Source organism: Triplophysa dalaica, chromosome 11 (assembly GCF_015846415.1).
Source record: "Triplophysa dalaica isolate WHDGS20190420 chromosome 11, ASM1584641v1, whole genome shotgun sequence".
In the NCBI taxonomy this organism is placed as follows: Eukaryota; Metazoa; Chordata; class Actinopteri; order Cypriniformes; family Nemacheilidae; genus Triplophysa; species Triplophysa dalaica.
This window is the reverse complement of record NC_079552.1, coordinates 8,611,996-8,634,770: the sequence shown is the minus strand read 5'-3', so window position 1 is coordinate 8,634,770 and position 22,775 is coordinate 8,611,996. Positions and strand designations below refer to the sequence as shown.

General features: G+C 37.1%; 3 protein-coding genes across 11 annotated transcripts; all 3 read left to right on the top strand.

Annotated features, from left to right (window-relative positions):
• The first annotated feature begins 1,266 nt into the window (after positions 1-1,266).
• Positions 1,267-13,083, top strand: pald1b (phosphatase domain containing paladin 1b). Of its 7 annotated transcripts, none has more exons than XM_056760802.1 (20): positions 1,267-1,506; positions 1,842-2,011; positions 2,765-2,867; positions 3,004-3,183; positions 3,410-3,574; positions 3,734-3,894; positions 3,991-4,066; positions 4,610-4,761; positions 4,899-4,995; positions 5,195-5,299; positions 5,377-5,472; positions 5,555-5,689; positions 6,054-6,170; positions 6,282-6,461; positions 7,034-7,231; positions 7,304-7,444; positions 8,675-8,746; positions 9,351-9,491; positions 10,244-10,399; positions 11,430-13,083. In XM_056760802.1, the coding sequence occupies exons 1-20, from the start codon at positions 1,468-1,470 to the stop codon at positions 11,577-11,579; spliced, it is 2,634 nt and encodes an 877-aa protein (XP_056616780.1). In that variant the 5' UTR covers positions 1,267-1,467; the 3' UTR covers positions 11,580-13,083. The 7 variants fall into 7 exon arrangements, with proteins under 7 accessions (XP_056616780.1, XP_056616781.1, XP_056616784.1 ...); XM_056760803.1 differs by having other exon boundaries at positions 1,832-2,011; XM_056760806.1 differs by having other exon boundaries at positions 1,267-1,514.
• Positions 13,084-16,275: 3,192 nt separating this feature from the next.
• Positions 16,276-19,324, top strand: qrfpra (pyroglutamylated RFamide peptide receptor a). Of its 2 annotated transcripts, XM_056760821.1 has the most exons (7): positions 16,276-16,838; positions 17,635-17,793; positions 17,896-17,957; positions 18,280-18,515; positions 18,649-18,746; positions 18,827-18,893; positions 18,987-19,324. In XM_056760821.1, exons 1-7 carry the CDS (start codon positions 16,499-16,501, stop codon positions 19,198-19,200), a joined length of 1,176 nt encoding a protein of 391 aa, XP_056616799.1. In that variant the 5' UTR covers positions 16,276-16,498; the 3' UTR covers positions 19,201-19,324. The 2 variants fall into 2 exon arrangements, with proteins under 2 accessions (XP_056616799.1, XP_056616798.1); XM_056760820.1 differs by having other exon boundaries at positions 18,827-19,324.
• Positions 19,325-19,897: 573 nt separating this feature from the next.
• rps24 (ribosomal protein S24) lies at positions 19,898-22,350 on the top strand. 2 transcript variants are annotated; one of them, XM_056760838.1, is made up of 5 exons: positions 19,898-19,985; positions 20,588-20,653; positions 20,742-20,951; positions 21,095-21,208; positions 22,271-22,350. In XM_056760838.1, the coding sequence occupies exons 1-5, from the start codon at positions 19,983-19,985 to the stop codon at positions 22,271-22,273; spliced, it is 396 nt and encodes a 131-aa protein (XP_056616816.1). In that variant the 5' UTR covers positions 19,898-19,982; the 3' UTR covers positions 22,274-22,350. The 2 variants fall into 2 exon arrangements, with proteins under 2 accessions (XP_056616816.1, XP_056616815.1); XM_056760837.1 differs by having other exon boundaries at positions 21,774-22,350.
• Positions 22,351-22,775: the final 425 nt, after the last annotated feature.

The following is a 22,775-nucleotide window of genomic DNA, read 5'->3' as shown; positions in this document are numbered from 1 at the left end:
CTTAAATCAATACTCTCCGCTTCTAAATAATCATCATTTTATTTTGTAATTCTCTTCTTAATCTATGATTGAAGTACATACATCCAAATAATATGTCTGGTTGACTCTATAGTACATGCAAATTAAACGAATGTAGACCTTTTCTTCAGTTGTACAAGGTAAACCCTGATATGACAGAGAAAGTCAAAAACAGCATAATGTAATAATGTTTGTAAATGTTGTAAATTAAAGTTCAAACTATTTATTGAAGGTCGCATCTTGCTGAGAATCTCAGTGGTACAAGAGGAACACTACAATGTCAAAAACAAGAGGAACACATAAGGTTGTCAACCCCTGTTGTGCTGTGAAGGTGTTCTAAATGAGGGGAAAATGAGGCCAAGTCTAAGTCCAATATCAAAGTTTGTGAAGGGTATGTTATGGTGAAATAATTCTTATTATTATGTATTAAGTATTATGGTACTTCTATTGTTGATGTGAAACGCAGCGTGCCAACTGTGGTGTTGTTTGAGCTACTTATATATAACATTTCAAGGACACGTACATTAAAAAAACGATGATATGCAAGAATAAATGATGAGAAACATTGCAATATTTCATAAAATATATGAGGATTATAAATTTTGTTTTAAAGGTGACTTTAAACTTAATTTATCAGAGAGAATAAGGAAGGACAACCACATGTCAGTCACTCCAGAATCACTGCAGCTCGATATATGTGCACTGATCTGTTTAGCTTTCACAGCTGCATCCCAGGGCCTTTCCCATCCATATTTAGAGATTTTTTTGTTGTTGTCTTTTGTTCCGGGACTGTGATACTCGGACCCAACTGGAATTTAAATCAAGTCCCTGAATAGGGATGCATTGCTCTTGGTTCCAGGATCCCAGTAACGCAAACTTTCAATAGATCAGCCAGTTGTATAAACACATGACAAGAATGCCATAATGATATTCACAGACCTATCATATATTTCCCAACGATAAATCTTAACAGAAAGTTGTTATACTTCATAATCTCTGTAATCCAGAGCTATCCTGGAGATTTATTTTTACATTATGATTATCACATACTTGAGGTGGATTTCTTTAGATGCTAAAAAGGCTTCAGTAATGTTTCTTCTTGTGCTCTGTTGTTTGGTTTTCTGTAATGTCTGTGTTATGGCCTAAGAGAACTTTGCCTGGGCTGTTTCTGTGAATGTCTGGAGCCGCCCACACTGCCGTCTGGTTGCCAGATGTACTGTATTTCTCTTTGCCCCCCTAATGGTTAGAACCGTTTTCCTGTCACTCTAAGAAGGTAACCAGAGAGACATTAAGCGAGACTGAGCAGAAAAGAGAAGGATAACTTCGGTGGTAGGATAGTTGAGCTGGAACAAAAGGCTTTTATGTTTTAGGGATACTGCTGACAACAGAAGAGCAAGTTTGTTGTGACTGGATTTACAGATAAAGAGCCTTGGACTTTCTGAAGCTGAGATGCAAAAACCCAAGGATGTCAGCACACGCGGCACAGAAGTGAGACCGTAAGCAGTTTGTTTAATAGTCAAATAGCAGAGATGCTGTGCATATGTATTTTAGACGTTTTTTTGGTATAGTTAACATGTTTTCAAAGAGAGAAAATTCCAACCACTCGTTCGTTTGTTAGTGTTTTATAACCAACTTTGTTGTGTGTTTCCGCATGTGTTGCTTTTAAAGAAATAGAAAATTGAATCTTTGTGGTCTCACCATTTAACACAAAGTACATCTGTACTTTTTCATCAAAGCTATTTGGGAAATAACCCAATGAATAGCAACTAACATGTCTAGATTTTACTTTAATCACAATAGAGATTCATTACAGCTCTGTGCAGATTACGGGTGTGAGCGCCAGTGCAACATCCCAGGCTGCCCCGCTTACACAACAGGCTGATCACCAAGGTAACAGCATGGCTGAGGAAAGGCACTCGCTACAGTCACTGAGCATTCGCATCAGCAAAGCTAAGTCCATCATCACAAACAAGGTCGCCCCAGTTGTCATCACGTAAGTAACGAGTGCAACATGATTCTTTTTAAAACTGACATAAGGACTCTTGTATGCACAAAATGTCACACCTGTGGGCTAATATGTGACAAATGCACTGAGCAAAAACTCGGTATCTTCATATTGCAAAAAGGTTTTAATTTATATTGTTGTCTTGATGTTCTGTTATAACATTTAAGCAAGAGATAATAACTGAGTTGATTTTTATATAAATGACATTTATATCCAAATATTTAAATATATCCATGGAAATAATTAAGAGACCATTCCAAATGTTCATTAAAACAGCATTTCTGGATGTATTGGGTTGTTGAATTTCAATAAAATCAAACCTCAGGACTGATAAAACGTCATCCAACAGCAATGTGAAAGACTGACAGCATGACAAGACACACGAAAACTGTGATAAAAAGAGGTTATCACATAAAAAATATGCTTTATTTCTTCCTAAATGCATGTACAAATATTGTTGTGCTGATTAAAAGTGAATATGAACTTGTTTTCTCTGTAGTATTTGAGGTCTGAACAAAGACAGAGCATATTTTCTGTTATTCTGTTGTATTCCATTCTACTGTTTCTCCAGTTTTCATATCCTGCAAAGAGAAAATATGTTTTTTTAAATTAGTAGTTCACAGAATGAAATAAAATTATAATTTTACTTAAAAACATACCTTCAAATGTAATGAAAATAATTTTGAAATCTGGACTCTTTATTTTTTTCGTGGCTGTATAATACAATTAATCTCCATACAGATATAACTGCAGGGAAGAGTTTCAGATTCATGACAAGATCCAGTCTGCAAATTACTCATTGGGGAGGATATCTGAAATGTTGCCTGAGCACTACCTAGTGCTGGTTAGTTTGTTTCAACAGAATTTTTACAATTATTAAATATAAAAATGCATTAATGACCCAGAAATGTAGATCAATGCATGAAAAGTTCTTGTCATCCATATGAATTTGTTTTATGAGTTTGCTCTTGTTTCCCCAGGGGGAGTTTTTTATGGTACAGGATGTATACAATGGAGCTGATGTCTTAAATACTACAAAAAGCTGCGGGGCCCCCAACTTCCGCAAAGTGAAGGGAAACTACCCACTCTTTGGAATGGGTCAACCAAGCCTCAGAGGTTTCAAACAGGTCCTCCAGAGACTACAGAATGACAAGTATGAGGTCCGTAAAGACTTAAATTTGAAATAGAATGAAAAGAAAGTTTCAGGCTGCTTGTTGATGTAATGCATGTCCCCCATGAGAAAATTAGTTCTCTTAGCTGTGTAAGAAATAGGCTTTGCTCTATTATAAACATATGGCTAAAGGGCATTGAAACACGAAAATCTCCTCAATGGTATTGCCATGTGATCAGATTAATAACTTCTTATCCCACAAAACATGTGAAAAGGAGGTGATCTTCATCTGTGTGAGGGAGGAGCCAGTAGTCTTCTTTCATATAGATGAAGACTTCATTCCATACACTCCCAGACGAAGAGAAAATCTCCATGAGAACCTGCATGACCTGGACAAGGGGCTCAGTGCAGTACAAATGGAGCTGTCCATCCAGAAAGAGGTAGGTCAAAGAGAAGACAAGCTGAACTATCCTGCCTAAAATGCATGTTGAGTCCCACCAGGGAATTGCTTGCCATCCTTTTAAGGTAAAGTGTAGGTCAGAGCATCTGTTCCTTGTCAGTTTTTAATTCTTTGGTATGTTTAACATCTTTTTTTCAAGTTGTGTGACTTGGCCAAACTGACTGAAAATATGCTCTATGTCTATAATGACATTGAACACTTCAAAGATGAACCTCAGCGTATTAAAATTCTGTCAGAGGAGGACATTTACACTACTGAGGAGGTCTACAAAAGACCCCTTTTCAGTCAACCATTGCACAGGTAATTGCTCATATTGAAATATAAATATAAGCGTAACAAACTAAACTGTGTACTGTGAGAGACATTGTCTATTTTTATTCTTTTTTATTAATTCAGATATTACAGGCTACCACTCCCTATGGAAGGAGCACCAATGGAGGAGAGATTTGATGAGTTTGTTAAGATACTCAGGGTATCATCTCTATCTATCTATCTATCTATCTATCTATCTATCTATCTGTCTATCTATTTGTAGCCAAGACCTAATAAGGTATGTGCCGATTCAGGATACAAACCAACCATAGAAAATATAAAATTATTTTTCTCTGGGGTAAAAAGTGTGAAGGCTTGCCCTTGTCTCCCATCCCTTTACTTTCCTGAAGTTTAAAATAGCTTCATGTGAGCTCTGTTTTATTTATATCCCAAGAACCCAGAAAGTTTGACTGAGCTCTCGTCAGTGAACCTTATTTATATTTCATTGTCACCAGTAACATAAATCTTACATAGACATACACTTACAAATGTTAACTTATGACCATAAAACATGTCCTTAGGTATTTGCTTATGATCAGAAAATTGCAAAGTATTTTTAGACTTTGTAATCCAGTTTCTTCATGTGTTAAATCTTGAGTTGATCTTTTTCAATTTTCTTCTCATTTTATCGAAATACATCTAGGTAGGCAGACCTATATTAGCTTTTCCCACATTGAGACACCTACCTCTCTGTCATATGCAGGAGAACCCAAACCTCTCCATGATGAGGGATACATCCAGACCTCTTCCTGCACTGCTCTTCAGCTGCCAAGTGGGGGTGGGACGTACCAATTTTGGCTTAATCCTGGGTGCCTTAGTCTTACATCACCTGCAGGGGGCATCACAAAACCCCAGGTGCTTACAGAGTATACTGTTTGTTTATTCCTGTTATCCTTTTCAAAGACCACTTCTTGTTAATTACTTCCAATGTAAATAATAATATGTTTTGAAGGTCAAATGAATTTGTAATTAAACGCACATCTCTTTTACAGTAGTGAGGAAGTACAGAACAGTGAACACAAGTTGGATTTCAAAGTGATTCAGTTGCTGGTCAGTCGCCTACCGAAAGGTCAACAGGTCCTCAAAGAGGTTAGAATTTGTTTGTGTTTATGTAAACAGTGTACAACTAATGATTCAAGTAAACAGTGGCACATTGTCCTAATGCATGCTTTTATTCTTAAAAGATGTATATCACATTAGAATTTACTCCCCTTCTAAATTCAGTGAATGAATGATGTTATAAAACCCATTGTGAATGTTTTAATATTTATATAAATATATGTCATAGGTTGATGATGCCATTGCCATGTGTTCAGAGATGCATGACATAAAAGATGCTGTGTATGAAAACAAACTAAAGCTGGAAGGCATGGGGGAAGATTACCAAATTCAAGTGAGTCTCAGCGTTTATTACATTTATGTAAAATGAAATTCTTATTAAGTGACATTTAATCTTATTGTTATTTCCAGGAAAGCAGCGCAACGGGGTATTTCCTGCAACAAACGCTGCAGAGTCTTGAGCGTTACCTTTACCTGATAGTATTCAATGCTTATCTTCACGATCAGGTATTTCTTCCTATATCTCTTATAGAAAAGCCGGCACAGTGTTTGCTATTGTTTTTAAATTCCTTGTCTTGCTTTATCTTAGTTTCCACAGGCATTTCCCCGGAGCTTCAGTGAGTGGATGTGTATGAATGCTTGGATCTACAGACAGTTGGCAAACGTGAATAGTTTGGAGTTCTCGGCACCAGCCAGCCTTATAACTGATGGAATCAGAGTGTTGGTGAGGGATTAGGTCCAAGAACACAGGGCATAAATATTAGAACAGATTACACCGGCAAAAATGTCCACTTTTTTGTGTGGGGGTAGTTGATAAATATACCATACATGTGTCCTTAGGTGTGACACAGTAAAAAAATTGAAAACAAACTGTTATTATTTTATGTTATTAATATTAATATTCAAATTGTAAAATATAATAGGAAAGATTTATCTTGGTGTTTAGTTTTTTTGCTGTCACACCATATGACACATGTATGGTCAACTACTCATGTGCCACCGCAACATTTTTTAGCAGAAGTGCCTGGCTTCTTAATATTGCACACTATATATAGGAATGCACATAATTACATCAATTTCTTTAAAAGGTATCCAGCGAGTTTTTAGTAACAGATCTTCTCAGTACAGCCAAGGAGATGAAAGTGGCCAATTTCAGACGCGTTTCCAAAATGGCTCTGTATGGAGCAGGCCAGCCATGTTCTGAGGTAAATACATTCTGAGACACTTTTAAGATGGATATGCGCAGCCCAATCTTCTAAACCACGGCTGTCTTTATGGTCTGATAAAAACAAATCAATTCTTATTTGTGTCCTCAGACACTTTCTGTCGTGCTGTCCTACCTGACGGACCACAGGCGTGGGCATTCGGGTATTCTCTGGATTAATTTACAAGAGGAGCTAGCTTTGGAGGGGAATGGACAAATGTTCACGCCGCGAGAGCCAGGCTATTTGGAAGAGCCCATTTCGGTGTGGGTTCAACACCCACGTCAGCTTCAGGTGCATTGAGCTAGATCATTTGTGATTCTTGACTATTGCATCACATCAGGACATAATGGCCTTCAGATATGTTGTATATTGTCAGTTTTATTAAAAGGGCAATCTGAATTAAACTCTAACATTATTATAGACATATTTCAAACTGCAAACGTAAACAGTTTCCATATATATATATATATATGCTCACGCAGCCCTTGCAATTTTACGGAATCCAGATGATTTAAACAGTTTAGATCTGCCCTCTGGGCTTTAAGTTGCCTTCTATGTAGATTAATTACAGTTTAAATGTAAATTCATTGGCCCTTCACATTTAAATTAGTTTTCTCGATGACCAGGCTTGGAGTATTTCTCATCAGGCCACTTTCAATAAACATTTTATAATTTATGGCTGTAATTAAACAAATGCTTTGTGTAAAATGTATTGCAGCCTCAGTTCATGTATTTATTTAAAATTGGTTACTCCGCAAATACGCTTTAAATGCATAAGCACAATGCATGCAACCTATTGCAGTTTCGCTGCTAGGCAGTGGTATTTTTGGTAGCTATATGTTATATTTATATACGTTATACAGGAACTGGAGCTGGCGATGAAAGAGAACATCTTGAGGTCTGAGAAGTGGCTGGAGGTGATTACAGAGCAAGAAAAACAGATGAGGATTTTGAGCAGTTGTCACACCGTAGAAGAGCTCTTTATCCATCAGAAGAGCATCTATCCTTGTCTCACCTACCAGCGGATACCTCTATCTGAATGCTGTGCACCTAAAGAAGAGGCAAGTCAAAATACTATACCAGTATGTGTCAAATCTAAAGTGTTAATGTTGAATGATGTCGCTCTTCCAAAGGTGTTTGATCGGTTGTTGGAGGCCATGAAATGCAGTCTGGCTCATGAACCCTGCTGTGCTTTTGTCTTCAACTGTCTTGATGGGAAAGACAGAACTACCGCTGCCATGGTCATTGCCACACTCACCCTGTGGCACGTTAATGTGAGTTCAGCTGTTGGCTGTTTGAGTTAAAATGAAACAATTAGTGGTGGGCCGTTAACGGCGTTAACGCCGTTAACGCAGTGAGACTATTATCGCGCGTTAAAAAAAATGTCGCCGTTAATCTATTCTCAAAGTTGGGTTGGGAGCTGGGTCTATACTACGCAAGCTATGATGACTTCCACCTTGATATTTTAGCGCGGATGTATACCAGCTTAACTGCACTTTACGGGGCGAGAACGAGATTTTTCAACTCGCGTGATTCGCGTGATTCGCGTCATTCGCGGAAGCAGAAGCCTCCTCATCATCTCATAACCAGGGCTTCATGTGCGCAATTCGCGCAGCAAGTAGGTCTATTGGCTCTTTGCATTAACATATAAATCACTCGCGTTTGACACGCCATTCGCGTTTGGTCTGAACACAACATAACGTTACTGTGAAATTACCGCATCAAACGTGACGTGCTTACATGGATGCAGCTATGAAGCCGCCGGGTTTGCTTCAGGGAATATTAATTTTTAAGAAGCTTCCCAATAGAAACATCGACAAGACTAAGGTTGTTTGCACATTGTGCAATGCGGAATTGGTTTAAAAAAAAAAACTTTCTCTCAACAGGTAGTGGTCTAGCTTTAGTTGAAACCAGTAACTTTGTATTGAGATCTAATGTATTATGGCTCCTGTATGACATATCGCTTGTTGCTCCCCAACTCTTTGTTAATCGCTTTGGATAAAAGCGTCTGCTAAATGACTAAATGTAAATGTACTGTAGGAGCTCTTCCAGTCTCAAGTACCACCTAAACGGAAATCATCCCTTAGCTAATGCGGAAGTAAACACAAGTTCATCTTATTGAACATAATTTAATTTTCATCACCAATTATCATAGTAGAACAGCTTTCTCAAGCAGTTTGTGATGCATTTTGGAAACAGGAGATGAGCCCCTGGTCTAATGCGCCACCTGGCTTGAGAAACCCGTTCTCAAAGACTTACTTTTAGTCATTATTTGGGTAGCACACATATTCTGAATGCCTTCGGCAGAATTCAAATGAGCCATTTTAATCTAGATTAATCTAGATTAATTTTGGAATTAATCTAGATTAATCTAGATTAAAAAAATTAATCTATGCCCACCACTAGAAACAATCCACCCTTTTGACACTGATAGCTAGAAGAGCAGTGTCGGAACTGAGCTCAAGTGAGTTTCATAAACTCAAGACCTCACCCTGCTTCTGCAGGGCTTTCCAGAGTGTGAAGACGAAGAGATTGTCAGTGTCCCGGATGCCAAGTACACCAAAGGAGAATTTGAGGTACATTTTGAAGGTCATATTTCTTCTTTATTGGCCTGCAATTGCCAGTTCATGAATATATTATTAGGGGGAAAAAAAGAAATTCTGGCCCAACGTGAATTATATAAAATGTGTATTTTAATAGAACACCGAGTTTTGTGTTAAGCTATGTTAAGCTATACAAATATAATAATACAAAATAGTACAATAATAAGTTCAAACTTTGACAATGGGGTTTCTTTTATTTCAAAAACTTTGTTTTGTATTTATCACATTTATGTATTTTTATCTCATGTATTTTTTTACAGTTCCATTTTGTAAATAAATTTGCAACACATTAATGTAATATATTATAATAAAACATAATATAATATTATGATAAGGTGCAACTTTGAAAATGGGGTTTCTGTTAGTTCAAAAACTTTGTTTTGTATTTCACATCAGATCTCACATCTATGTATTATTATTCTCTATAGGGTTTTTGCACATACTTTGCAACAAATTCATTCATCCCCAGTTGTGCAAAAAATGTGTAGTACTAAAATAGTTTAAAAAAAAACAAATAAAGAACCCCGAAATTAACCATATTTGTCTATGTGCTGTCTGTGTTCATACATGTGTTCAGGTGGTGATGCAGGTCGTGAGGCTCTTACCTAATGGCCATCGTGTAAAGAGAGAAGTGGACACTGCTCTGGATCTTGTTAGCGAGACAATGACCCCTATGCATTACCATTTACGGGAAATTATCATATCCACTTACAGACAGGTCGGCAGAAACATGTCCTTGAAACACGGCTTAATAAATGATCAGAGAATAAAAAAACTGCTTTGATCAGGCTATGAGACGGTGTCATTTGGAAGTGTGTTCTGATTCTGATATACTGTTGCAGCTTATTTAGAGCAAGCCACCATGAGATTGACTAACATTAGAATGAGAGCTCGTACACAAACAGAACAAAGCAGAGCACTGCATGTGCTGTGACCGAACCAGACCTTTGATGAGCATCAAAGATTTACAGCTCTGTCTGATGCTCTATTTAAAGATAAATAGTTCTGGAAGTTCCTTTATAACTAACAATTAATGATGAAAAGGCGATATAACTTCTCAGCTAATGAAAGGCATTTTGTTTCGAAGTAATAGCAAAAAAGATCAACAAAGCATGTTGCTTTTCAAAGGCTTAGATATACTGCAAGCAGGAGCTGGTTGTTGCTTGCCGTTCGGAATTTGAACTTTACATTTTCTAAATGACCTTTAATTTAACTGGAAAACAATTTGACAAAACAGTCAATCCAGCAATGTGCACTTTTTAATGCTATTTGAGCCCTGCTGAGTAAATCTTGGCAACTATTTAGCTTTAACGCTTCCTACACATGCTTACAATATCATGTTTTTAACCTCGTACAAGACATGCATATCAAAGTACACATAAAATGATAACAATCTAAAAGTAATAAACCGCTGACTGTGTTTGCCAAGCAAGAAGAATAGCAGTTTACCACCATTTCTTTTCTCTTTAGATTAGGACTGCAAAATCAGAGGCTGATGCTCATTGGCTGCGGTTAAGAAGTCTACAGTACCTTGAGCGCTACATTTATCTCATCTTGTTCAACTGCTACCTCCATCTAGAGAAGAAAGACTCCTGGAGGCGATCCTTCAGTCATTGGATGCATCAGGTGCGAGCCTCGCATCATTGATTACGTGCTGGTTGTTTGTACGCCTACATGATTTCTATCGATAGAGAACATCGACATATGAAAACTACATGAAATCTGCAAAATTTAGGTTTGGATTAGTAAGGCATCTGTTTCCAATGTGGTTACCGAAAGATTCATTAAAATCCATCTTAATGTTTTCATGTTCAATATCTTGTGAAATACAGTATGTTGTTTGACAAAGACTTAATCTTGACACGTCCATTTTACAATCACTAAATGCATTTTTTTTATATTTTATCACATAAATCACATTTGTGGTTTATTAGAGCTATAACACTATGAAATTATATGCTGTATAAAGTACAAACAATCTCAATGGTACAACCTTTATGCTTTACTGTACATTTCTTTTTTTCATTCTGTACCCATATATTGCCTTTTGTTACAAATTATTCACGCATCTTCCACCCTGGTATACACAAAATCTTAGTTTTAAGGGGAGAAATAGAATACAAGGACCATATGTTGTAACTGTATGATGACTATGGTTTAGAAGAAGCATTTCAATCCAATACAATTTATAGTAAACATTGTGAGAACAAACACAGGCTACTGGATCGAGGTGGCTTGCACAAAGGAACAATGATTATAGTGTGTGAACGCAATGTCAGTAATTTTCTCTACCTTTTCTCAGCAGTCCAATAGCTCAACCACGTCTTGCTCTGCTCCAGGTGTTCCTTTCCCTAGATAGAGCATGCCTCTTTTCTCAGATATACCACAAACAATACTGACTAAACTCAGGTGGGAAAGCACTTTATAGGGTTTTATAAAAGCTCACCATTGTACATTTCCTGGATTGTAAAGCAGACAGAAAATAGATCAGCTTGAAATTCTACCAAAGCCTTAAATGCATTTTCTTTCATCATTCCATCTGGCCAGCTAAGCCAAATAAGAACATTACTTTCAATGAATATAGTAAGCCCTTATATTCAGAAATCTTCCACTAAAGCACTGTTGTATCAATTACGATTTTCTTGTAATGTTGCAGGTGGCAGCTAAAGCTGGTATCTATACCATTCTTAACCACCTGGGCTTTTCTGAGTTCGAGAACCTCGAAGACTCTCTGATGGCGAGGCTGCGCTTCCGCTGGCTCCCACACACTGTCCAGTCCATTCCTATGAGAGGGGATCTTATTTAGAAAGACACAGTGGGCCCCTACATATTGAGTCACATTTCTAACATTCTTTTGTTATAATAAGCATTTTAATTATATTTTTACTGTGTTGATCGATTTGTTTGATGTCAAAATAGAGAAGCACAACCTAATACCTACATATAAAGAAGTTTCTGCAAAATAAATTAACATATGATCTCCTGTTGCTGATTCAGTGAAAAGTCATGTGCCTTGGAGAAGCTGTACCTCATATAGATCATAATGCGCCGTCTGCAACATCCTGTTCTTTATTTGTTCAGAACAAGTGTTGTGTTTGTTGGCAATATTGTAAGACATCTGACTGAGGCTGACGGTTTCACGCCAAACGTAAAAGTTCACCTCAGCTTTAAGGTTATTTTAAACTTTTCAATTGTCAAATATTTATTTATTGCTGGCATTCCATAAACTGGAGGGCACCAACAATTTCCTACAGTCTCTGCAACATCTTACATCAGCCCTATGCATTTTTAGGTTTGGTTGTCAACCAGTGAAAGTTGATGTGAAATTAATTCCCTGAAAAATTGGATGTTGTTAAAATAGGCTCCACTATCCACTAAGGACACTTTTAATGACTGGGGTGCTGTGTGACTTGTATGTAGGTATATCATAACACCAAATGGTTTGTCAGAATAGACACAGAGCTATGCAGCATATTGTTGATGTTGCTAAACATGTTATTTGTATTGGAGTTCTTCCCATTGAGTATAGTATAAGCATCAATGCTTTTTATTGGTGCTCCATGAACTATTATAATAAACACGTGTCCCTCCGGCCATATTTGAGTTTGAAAGATACATAGTCATTGAAAAATTCACATCGAGACCCCTTAGAAAAATGCTTTGCATTTTTTGTATTTAGGGCAGTGTGTTTGTTTCATAATTTATATTATCAGTATTACCGTTTGAGTGATAAAGTAGACCAATTAATTGTGTGTCTTATTGGCCAAATGCTCTTATGTTGGCATGGACTTTTGAAAACACCTGGTACAAAATCCTGGATTAGTTACAATATCCAGTTATTTCAAATGACTACAAATGGCTGTAAAAGAGACAATCTTTGAAGATGTCTGTGCTATTATTCATAAGTAAAAATAACATCATAAGCAAAACAGACTATAATAAAATACTTTTGTAATGTGTATGTTATCTTGGATGAAATATACACTATGTTTCTTTGAGCTGCAGTTCTTTAGGATGATCGAAGCTAATGAGAGGATTTTGTCAGATGAATACATTCTTTTTTTATGCTCACTCCTCTGTAATCTACTATAAACAACTATTTCTTTGTATGATTTAATTTTTTCGTGCTGATTATAGGTAAACAGGCAGAACAGTAATGATCTTCAACCGTGTTCAACAATGAAAAGCACTTCTGAACTGAAGCCCACAGCATGTGCACTTTGATCTCAGATATGCTCAAAGGCAGAATACAATGCAATCACATGTACAACTGCACCGTTACAGCAAATTAAATGTATTGATAAAATGATTTTTTTTGCGTTATTATTTGTTTCTTTTCTTGTAGCTCAATTGAGGATTAGTCACATTGCAGCTGCCAGCAATGTTATGATTCCAATTATCCTTAGACACAGCACAGCAGTCCCTTCAGTTTCAAACGCCTTCTCATTAGTGCCAGTTTGTTGATATAGGATTGAATAGTTGCCTGAGGTAAGTTGCTCATTAATGTATCTGTTTACATTCAATAAAAGCAGTAATGCATATTTATAATACACTCTTACTGTGCTGTTAAACCCATTAAATAACCTTAACATGCTATTAGTTTTAATATATCATTTTATTCACTGAGATAATGTTCAGTCTGGGTCATTCATCTGAAATCACACATTGGTTTCCTGTTGCTGTATTTTGTGTCACAAGAGCACTTTCGGAGCAAGCAAACCAAAATAGAAGACTCATGTCTGTCTACCTTTATTAATCTTGTACAAAAGTACAAAGACATTATGCAGTCTAATGCGAAGCTTGCTGAGAACTGTCAATCTGCTGGTCAACTCTAACCGTGTTGAGGTTAGTTGTTGAGGTTGATAGTTAGGTTAAATGTTTCATCTATCATTTCTTTTAAGGCACTTTAATATGCTTCATTAACACAGTTTGTAGATTGTAAAAGTCACCATATTATTTATACTATGATTTTTTATTTATAAATCAAATACATTCTTAATATGTATAAGCCTATGTGTAGTTTGTAGTAACGTGGGCTAATGGATGAACAGTACAAGTAGTTGCTAAAAGAATCGACTCAATAATAAAAAATAGACTCAATTATAATTGTAGTGGCATTAATCATACATGTCAGCTTTGTTTACCAATATCCGGGCGGGGGGTGGGTGGTTGGTTGGTTGTGCAGGGGTATAAACAGTTTAAATCCTTTAAATACTTTAAATTTAACATAACACAAGTTTCAAATGAATGAAATGAGACTGTTTAATGCAGCTCATAGGGCCATTAGCATTTACGTTTTGCCAGAGATCTCGACGTCAGACATGAACTGACTTGCATCTAAACGCGGTTTGAAAAAGCTTTCGTTAGAGTAGTTTGTCCCTTCACGCGTACCGTAGTTCGGTTGTTTTAACTTTGTATATTAATTAGCAAAATGTTTTTATTTACATGGGTGGATTTAATAGTTTTGCATATGATTTACATCTTATGGTAACAGAACGGGAAATATTATAAATAAACTCATTTCATGTTTTTTTTGCAAAAGCAAAGGTCCGGGAGCTTCAAAGGAGAAATAACTGAACGGGAGGGTGGCGGGAGATGGGTGTGAAAAAACGGGAGTGTTGACCGGAAACGTTAGGCATATGATTATGTAACCCTAATTTCTTGCCGTGCACTTTCGAGTCTCTTAAGCGTGGAAAATAATTAAAAAACACGGGTTACACTGGGTAGATTTAAGTTCTTTATTTCACTGTGCTTCTTGTGGGAAGCATCGGCATCAGGCACAACAGCCACCTAACGCAACTCTAACGTAAGCTCGCTGCTGCTCTCTCTCCCTGTTTTTTCCAAGAGCTCTCGTTGCCAAAGGGGCAGATGCACAAAATAGCCTTTAACTAAAACGTATTAAACTAGAGTTCAACATACATATCTCTTTTAAAATAAAACAGAAAAGAAAGAAATAAAATAATGAATTAACAATATTTAAGGTTACAATTATATTTCATTCTGGTCCACCATGTGTCAGCTTAGCCCTCCTAAAAAATGTTGAGAAATTATGTAGGCTAATTTGTAAAGGAATTCGAGATCGCTTTATAGTTCTATAAACTCTGAAAAAGGCTGCAGGCTGCGTTATTTAGCGCATTTTCAGTTAACAACGATATAGAGTGGAGTGAACGTCATACGCAGAGTTTTGTCTGCGTTCACCCCTCGTCACACTGTTAGCCTATGACGGCATATTTTAGAAAACGATCATGATGATATTGTAGCGCACAGTTTCCTGCAACTAGTTGTAGAGAGCTGACTGTAGTTTTGAGAGCCCCGGAAAGACGAAGGGCAGCCAGCTGCGGCTGTGTTACTGTACGTTCACACAGCCGCGTTGAGAGCGTCAAAAATCGTCCTGCCAACAATGCTATAGAAAGATTCGTCGACTTTCTGGCGCTCTGACGTTGACCAAAGTTTACAGGGCTGCTTTCTCTGGAATCCTCTCAAGCGCTGGACTTCTATATTGGTTGCCGCCGAACCGAGTCATAGCTCATTACCATAAAGTTGACCTGATTTGAACCCTCCTAGACGCCCTCAATCGCTAAGACGTGCAGCGCCGCTGCTCGCTGTCTCATATTGAAAATGAACGACTTCAGGCCACTTTGACGCTCTCGACGGTGGCGGTGTGAACGCACAGTTATTCATTGTTCTGAGTTCCGAGTAAACAAAAGTGTACCTTGATGCTCTTTGACTTTTCAGACGCCTCAGTATTTGTATCATTATTTTTAAACATATTGTGGATGTGATAGATGAACACGCAGTCATGCGAGTGACAGCGCTCGCGTTAATCAGAATGAATGGCAGGACCAGGGAAACATATTAAGTTTTTCCTTCTACTAAATAATGACATTTATTATATGGATCTGTGGCTGTGGTTGTCACTATGAATGATAAATGTTGCAGATTGATCGTGATATTAATTTGAATAACAATAACTGGTCTTTATTCTGCATATTCTTTCTTAATTATTTATTTTAGTAATGTATGCAGCATGTGGTGCTTAGAGAGTGACTATATATGTCTCTTCATTGGAGGCTGATCCCCCCGGTATTGAAAACCTATCGCCCATGGTTTCTGTTTTGGGCCAAATGTCATTTCATTAGGCTATATTCTTGAAACCCTATAATGATCTGGACATGTTCTTTATAAGATCTCCAATGAATATTGACTTAATATCAAATGTCTACTCGCTGAAGTAAAGAAATGTCAATAGTGAACTCTCTGGATTAAGTGAATTTGTGAAAGAGGGAAGCTGACTGTTTCATCATCTAGCACTGAAACATCTGATTGATTTTATCTCTACAAATACCCTATAGTGCGGTCATTATATGATTCATTCTTTGTATCAACATCTTGTCGTCTATGATTTTACCAAAATTGTAATCAAGTAATCGGCGAAAGATTTTAAATAACAGCTGGGTGCTTCCTCGAAGTGGCTGCGTTTAAACACCTTTGCCTACCTTTACGCATTGATGGCCATCGTGTCTTGTTTGCTGCGTATGACGCTCAAACATGTTGTCTGTAGGTTTTGAGACACAGCCAATGTGATTTCATGAAATTCGCGGTATCAGGAGAGATGCTGCTCGTGCAGTGTGAAGAGACACCAGCACCAGGGCACGCAGCATCAAGGTCCATTCTGTGAGGCTGCATAGATTTTTTCCCGGCACATTCTAAGGATAAAACTTACACATGGGTGATACGAAGATAACTCCTGAAGTGTTAGAGCAACTGCTGCAGTTTTACAACCTTACTCGTCAGGAGTTTATTGATACGTACAAGATTCAACCACTGGTGTATATCCCTGAGTTACCATCCAGCGCCAAAATTGTATTTGTACTAGTGTACACGTTTATTTTTCTGATCGCTCTTATCGGTAACAGTTTGGTTGTCTACATTGTGGTGCGAAAGCGCGGTATTCAAACTGCCACAAACATTTTCATCTGCTCTTTAGCCGTCAGCGACCTTCTCATATGTTTCTTCTGCATCCCGTCCACTTTATTGCAGAATATCTCCTCTGAGTGGTTCGGCGGTAAGTCTTACCTTACATACCTAAGACATTTCTTAAGATACAAAGTTTTGAGATGTCGCATGTTTTATATGCGCAATGCGACATTTTGTTCGACAAAACTAATTCTGAAGATGTATTTAATTGTTGTGAATTGCACACGCAGGTGGTTTAGTATTATTAGGTGATTGCATGAGCACCCAACAATCATTGTGGTCTTAAAACAACTTTTCAATTAATAAATTAAATAGGAAATGTCTAGGGTTAGGACTTTTGGTGAATGGTTTTAACAACTTTTTATTTAAATATATAGTTGTCATTTAATTTACTATACATTTATACATTTATATACATACTTCAAGACATTGGGGCTTAAATTGTTTGTTTGATAAGAATAAGGATGTTTTGAACATTTCTTGCTTAGGTTAATGATATTATGTGTTTGCAGTCTAAATAAACAAAATAAATAAGTTCCAAATATTTTATTTATTATAGTCTGTTTGTTTATATATATATTTATATAGATTTGGCAGGCATATAGTGAACTTCTTTGCAAATTTCAAGGTTTTCACCTCCAATTCCAGGCGTTTTGCCAAATGAAACAGCATGGTACTACACTGAGTACATTTCATCTAACAGTGTCACCTAAGTCTCTTACGTTATATTTAATATATTTAAAGTTTTACATTGGAAACCACCATAGCTAAACTTACTGTCAAGATTTTTTTTTAAAGATTTGTCTACATATTTATGAAAAATATGAAGATACTTCAGAGGTTTGATTAGTGATTAAGTATTATTATTTTGTGTTATTTTGTAGGTGTGTTGGTTTGCAAAACCATTCCTTTTGCCCAGACCACTGCTATAGTAACTGGTATTCTTACTATGACGTGTATCGCTGTGGAGAGATACCAGGGCATTGTGCATCCTCTTAAAATTAAAAGACAATGCACCCCGCAAAGAGCCTACAGAATGCTGGGTAACATAACTTTTAATTATTAAAGATTTATTTTCATATGGAGATTAAATCGTTTGGCATGATTTGCATTTTAATATAACAGTGATGTTTTCATCATGTCAGGGGTCGTCTGGATTGCAGCTATGGCAGTTGGATCCCCAATGCTGTTTGTGCAACAACTGGAGGTACGCAAGCATGATTTATTTACCACTAATATTAAAGTTTGACTTTCTCCTGTTGTGAATATCAATTTGTATCCAGTCACTCTATTGATGTACTGTGAATTAAATGGGCATTGTGTCTATTAACACAATATGCCTGCGGATTGCCCATGGGATTGACTGATTCTCCAAACATATAGCTGCATGAAAGCTCTCATGATGTTCTGGTCCAGAGAATATATCTAGCATAGCATTTGTGATCTATTCATGTATGCATATTATGCATTTTCCTAACATCTGGTCCAGTTTGTATGCTGCATCTGTCTCTCTCTTTCTCTGTGCACAGGTGAAATATGATTTCTTATATGAGCACCATCATGTATGCTGTCAGGAGCGCTGGAGCTCAAGTGCTCATAGAAAGCAGTATGCTACATTTATTCTAGTGTTGCTTTTCCTTCTGCCCCTTGGAGCCATGCTGCTTATCTACACCAGAATTGGGATTAAACTCAGGATTTGCAAACAAGTAGGGGACTCCTCAGTCCTAAATACTATGAATCACTTGGAGGTCAGGAAAATATCCAGGTAACTATTCAAGAACCAGATATTAGCATCTTAAACATTATCTATTTGGTGCAAATGATTGTTACATTGCATCTCTTATTTGCTAAATTTCACTGCTAGTCAAATACTCAATCCTCTCTTCTCATTGGAACAGAAAGAAGCGACGAGCGATCAAGATGATGGTCACTATTGTTGTTTTGTTTACTGCCTGCTGGGCACCTTTTCATACAGTTCACATGCTGTTTGAATACAGTAAGCAAATACTTAGAATATATTAGTGTACACTACAGTCTGTGACTCCCTTAAACTGAATCAAACTTTATTGTTTCTAGGTTACCTGGGCAAGAAATATGATGAGATCACCGTCAATATGATTATTGCCGTCACACAAGCCATAGGGTTTTCAAATTCTTTCAACAATCCTATTATATATGCTTTCATGAATGAAAACTTTCAGAAGAACTGCATGTCCACTATTTCCCTCTGCATTAGGAGGTCCGGTCACCGTGTGGATGTGAACGACAAACCAAATGTGCGCTTTTCAAAAACTCCCAGACAGGAAGAAGACATCTTTGTCATGCCCAGGATACATATAGTTGATCAGGTGGCATCTGCAAGCTCAAACACGCAGGCATCTCTATCCATTCTGGAGGAGAGGATTTCTGCCGACGACAGTACAATACATGCAAGATGTATTCGAGATTGATCTCATAATATTACATAAACTCAAAAGGCACAAAATGGCAAACAATTGAACTTGTTATTGATGAGTAAGGTGGTGAATGCAAGTCCACAATTTCAAAGTATTTTGATCATTTTTAATAAACTCAACATTCAAATACACCACCTTTATTATTGTTTGTGTGAGTCATTGTCCCATCAGAGTAAAATATTCTACAAGGCATGTGTGATAGTGCTCAAAATTATAAAAAAATTCACATGGACAAATGCATGAATACATATCTGTGTTAGGATTCAAGGGTCAATTTGCGAAAAAAAACTCACTTTTTTAAAAAGTTCATTTGTTTTTAGAGAACTAGATTATTGAAGATGGTGCACGACTGACACCTAGCTGTAGAAAATATTCAATGCCGTTTACGACATCCAGTAGTTAATTTGTTGTTTAGGTTTACCATACGATTTACGTCGCTCACATAATGTAGTAGACAAGCGTGAGATTGAGATTTATACAAATCGGTAACCCTAATTCGATTTAATTTAAACCGAAAAGATCAGGGAAAGAAAATCAAATTGTTCAATAATTACAAAACGTTAATGACATTTTACTCAAAAAAATCCATGAATGTATTGTTAATAATAATTATATTATAACAATATTCTTTAAAAAAATTGATTTATGGGTATGACAATTTGAACATGCCGCTTTTCGCTCAGGCGCTTCCTCTACTAGAACTCGGCACAGGCATATTGTTGGGCAGCTACGGGTCCTTCTTCCTTTTCCTCGTCCCTGAGCGAGCCGACGCCAAGATGGTGAGTTCAGTGTAGACAAATGATTTCGAAAATCTAATTTAATCTTCACCATCCAACTATTTAATATCGTTGTTGTCACCGTAAAGCACACAATAGCTTTATTATAATCGACACATGGCTTTATTGAGACAAACATACATGACTGTAAATGTGTATTTACGGAGGTACGTTAAACCGTCTCGGTTAGAAACATCGTGCTGCTGTCACGTATTAGAAAAATGAAAAAACGTACATCATGAAATTGTCCCATCATTGCATTTGTACATCACGCATATTGGAAAGATATAAACAGAAGTCCAATGCAGAGGTCCCAATATTAGGCTTTGAGTTCATAGAGCTAACACGGCTAACTGTTAAATGCTAATTTATCAAGCAAACTCACACTTTACGAGATGGGTTCGTATTTCTAATGTGGACATATTAGTTTTTTTTAATAATTACAGTTGCTTGCTGTGTGTTTGTGTAGTAAAAGTGTATGTTGAGGGTTCCTTTTGTCCTGGTTTGCCAAATAATGTTTGGGGAGAATGTAATTTGGGATTTTTGAGAAGGAATCACTACATTTATGAGAATTGACCACAATACTTACATGTGTCTTTTTGCAGAATGACACTGTCACTGTCAGGACCAGAAAGTTTATGACAAACCGGCTGCTTCAGAGGAAGCAAATGGTAAGTGTGTGGCGAATTGCGGCCGATCGAAGTTAACAGTGCTCGTCGACATTTTAACATGCATTTGCTCTCCATCTTTTTGTTTTAGGTTTGTGATGTCCTGCATCCAGGCAGAGCAACAGTCCCAAAGACTGAGATCAGGGAAAAACTAGCAAAAATGTACAAAACCACCCCAGATGTGGTGTTCGTCTTCGGCTTCAAAACTCAGTTTGGCGGTGGCAAGACGACAGGGTTTGCCATGGTTTACGACTCGCTGGACTACGCCAAGAAAAATGAGCCCAAATACAGGCTGCAGAGGGTATGCCACTGACTGATCATATTATTTTTAATCCTTTGATGACTTTTAGCTCTAGCTAGTAATGCTATGGTGACCCTTACACATTCAAGTTGACACAGTGGTTTTGTACGATGCTTGACTTGGCATATAATGTTTCTTTTTAGCATGGTCTGTATGAAAGGAAAAAGACATCCAGAAAACAGCGCAAGGAACGCAAGAACAGAATGAAGAAAGTTAGGGGAATCAAGAAAGCCTCTGTTGGTGCTTCTGGAAAGAAGGTAATGTTTGCTAGAACTCCGTTTCTGCCTCAGTCCCATTTATTCTTTTGGCTGTCCATGGATCTTTTATTTTACACCCTGCCGTGATTTTAATATATAATTTGTCATCTTTCTCCTTTTGTCAAATGTACATCTGGATTGTAGAAGGTAAATTCTTCCACAAGTAGACTAACTGCTGTGGAAGGAGAGACTGGAATGATTTGTAAAGTTAACTCCAACCATCTAGTTGCAATGTTGATTGCTAATGCAATTGATCATAATAGGGTTGTGTGCTATATGGCTTGGTTAGAAGTAATTCATTAGCCATTTGTATATTATATCTCTCATAAGAAGCATAAGAGTATTGCGCTTGTATGATATACTACTAGTAGTGAAATCCTCGACGACATAGTAATCCTGTAGATCTAATTTATATTCCTGTAACGTCCCGTAGACTTTACAGAGTATGTTTTACATTCCCAGCATGTACTTCTATATTACAGAGAGCAGTTTTAGATTTTATAGTTCAAAGATCTCATTTGTTTTCAATCTTTTGCCCTCTTCTGCCTCCCTCTGATGTTTACAGAAGTGAGAGAAATGAGGTTTCAGGAGAAGGTAGAGAGGAAATCGGCATGGTGTGCTGATGTGATCCACTTTTACCGTTTACTAAAAGAAGTGCTTTGCATGTTAAACCCCAATGCTTTGCCCTACTTGCAGATATTTGCAAAGAAACTTGTATTTCTAACTTGGATGAAATATCAGCTTTCTTGTGTAGAACTTCTATTGTTCCATTTAATATTCCATTATAAACCAGTATTAATTTTTAGCATGCTGTGTGGTTAGCATTCACTTGTTTGAGATGAACTGGCCACTATACTGCTTGTCTCCAATAGTCACAGTCCCCACTGGAATATTCAGAACAGTCGGTTCCTTACCCTGTTAAGTTTATTGAAGTGAGCGTTTGAGATATAAAATAAAGTTGTGTAGGTAGATGCGTAGGTGTGTGTAATAGTTCTCCTGTAGTTTCATATGCTGTGATGTGTAATGTAATTCTCACAAATTCTCCTTTGTTTGCTCTTACAGTAAGACCTTCAGGGAAGACCATCATCCTGAAAATGTTCTTGTACGTCGTCAACGAATAAATTCTTTAAAAAATGGATAAAGGTCTTTTTTGCTTGAATTTCTTACATTAGCTGTTCTGTCTTCACACACTGAAAGACAATGGTTCTGTGGAAATTCCAACTAACTTAAGCTGCGTCTCACGATGTCTTTCAGCTTGCGTACTATATTAACTAAGTGTTAATTGCTCACACGCTATAATTATGCAATATAATCATTTAGGCTTTTTTAAAGTATCATGTTTTAGTGGCTTGCTAGTGATATTTTACTCAATACTATGCCAAAAAAGAAAATGTGTTCTGATTTAGCATTGTCTTAATGTGTGAAGATCTTTATAGATTTACTTGGACTAACAGCAGAGCAAAATCAATGGTTGGCCAATGTTTCTTCTTGAAGGCACCAAGTTCATCTTGTGTTAATGAAGCACTTGCAGTCTTTTATCGTTCTTACCGTACACATTTATCTAATA

Bases quoted from the DNA above. Each gene is read 5' to 3' on its own strand.
- pald1b (XM_056760800.1), top strand. From the start codon at position 1,468: ATGCAAAAACCCAAGGATGTCAGCACACGCGGCACAGAAGTGAGACC. The intron at 3,184-3,409 runs GTCCGTAAAGAC...ACATGTGAAAAG, and splicing joins TACAGAATGACAAGTATGAG to GAGGTGATCTTCATCTGTGT. The intron at 5,473-5,554 runs GTATTTCTTCCT...GCTTTATCTTAG, and splicing joins ATGCTTATCTTCACGATCAG to TTTCCACAGGCATTTCCCCG.
- qrfpra (XM_056760820.1), top strand. From the start codon at position 16,499: ATGGGTGATACGAAGATAACTCCTGAAGTGTTAGAGCAACTGCTGCAG. The intron at 18,516-18,648 runs GTAACTATTCAA...TCATTGGAACAG, and splicing joins GAGGTCAGGAAAATATCCAG to AAAGAAGCGACGAGCGATCA. The intron at 18,747-18,826 runs GTAAGCAAATAC...TATTGTTTCTAG, and splicing joins TCACATGCTGTTTGAATACA to GTTACCTGGGCAAGAAATAT.
- rps24 (XM_056760837.1), top strand. The intron at 20,654-20,741 runs GTAAGTGTGTGG...TTTTTGTTTTAG, and splicing joins TGCTTCAGAGGAAGCAAATG to GTTTGTGATGTCCTGCATCC. The intron at 20,952-21,094 runs GTATGCCACTGA...GTTTCTTTTTAG, and splicing joins CCAAATACAGGCTGCAGAGG to CATGGTCTGTATGAAAGGAA.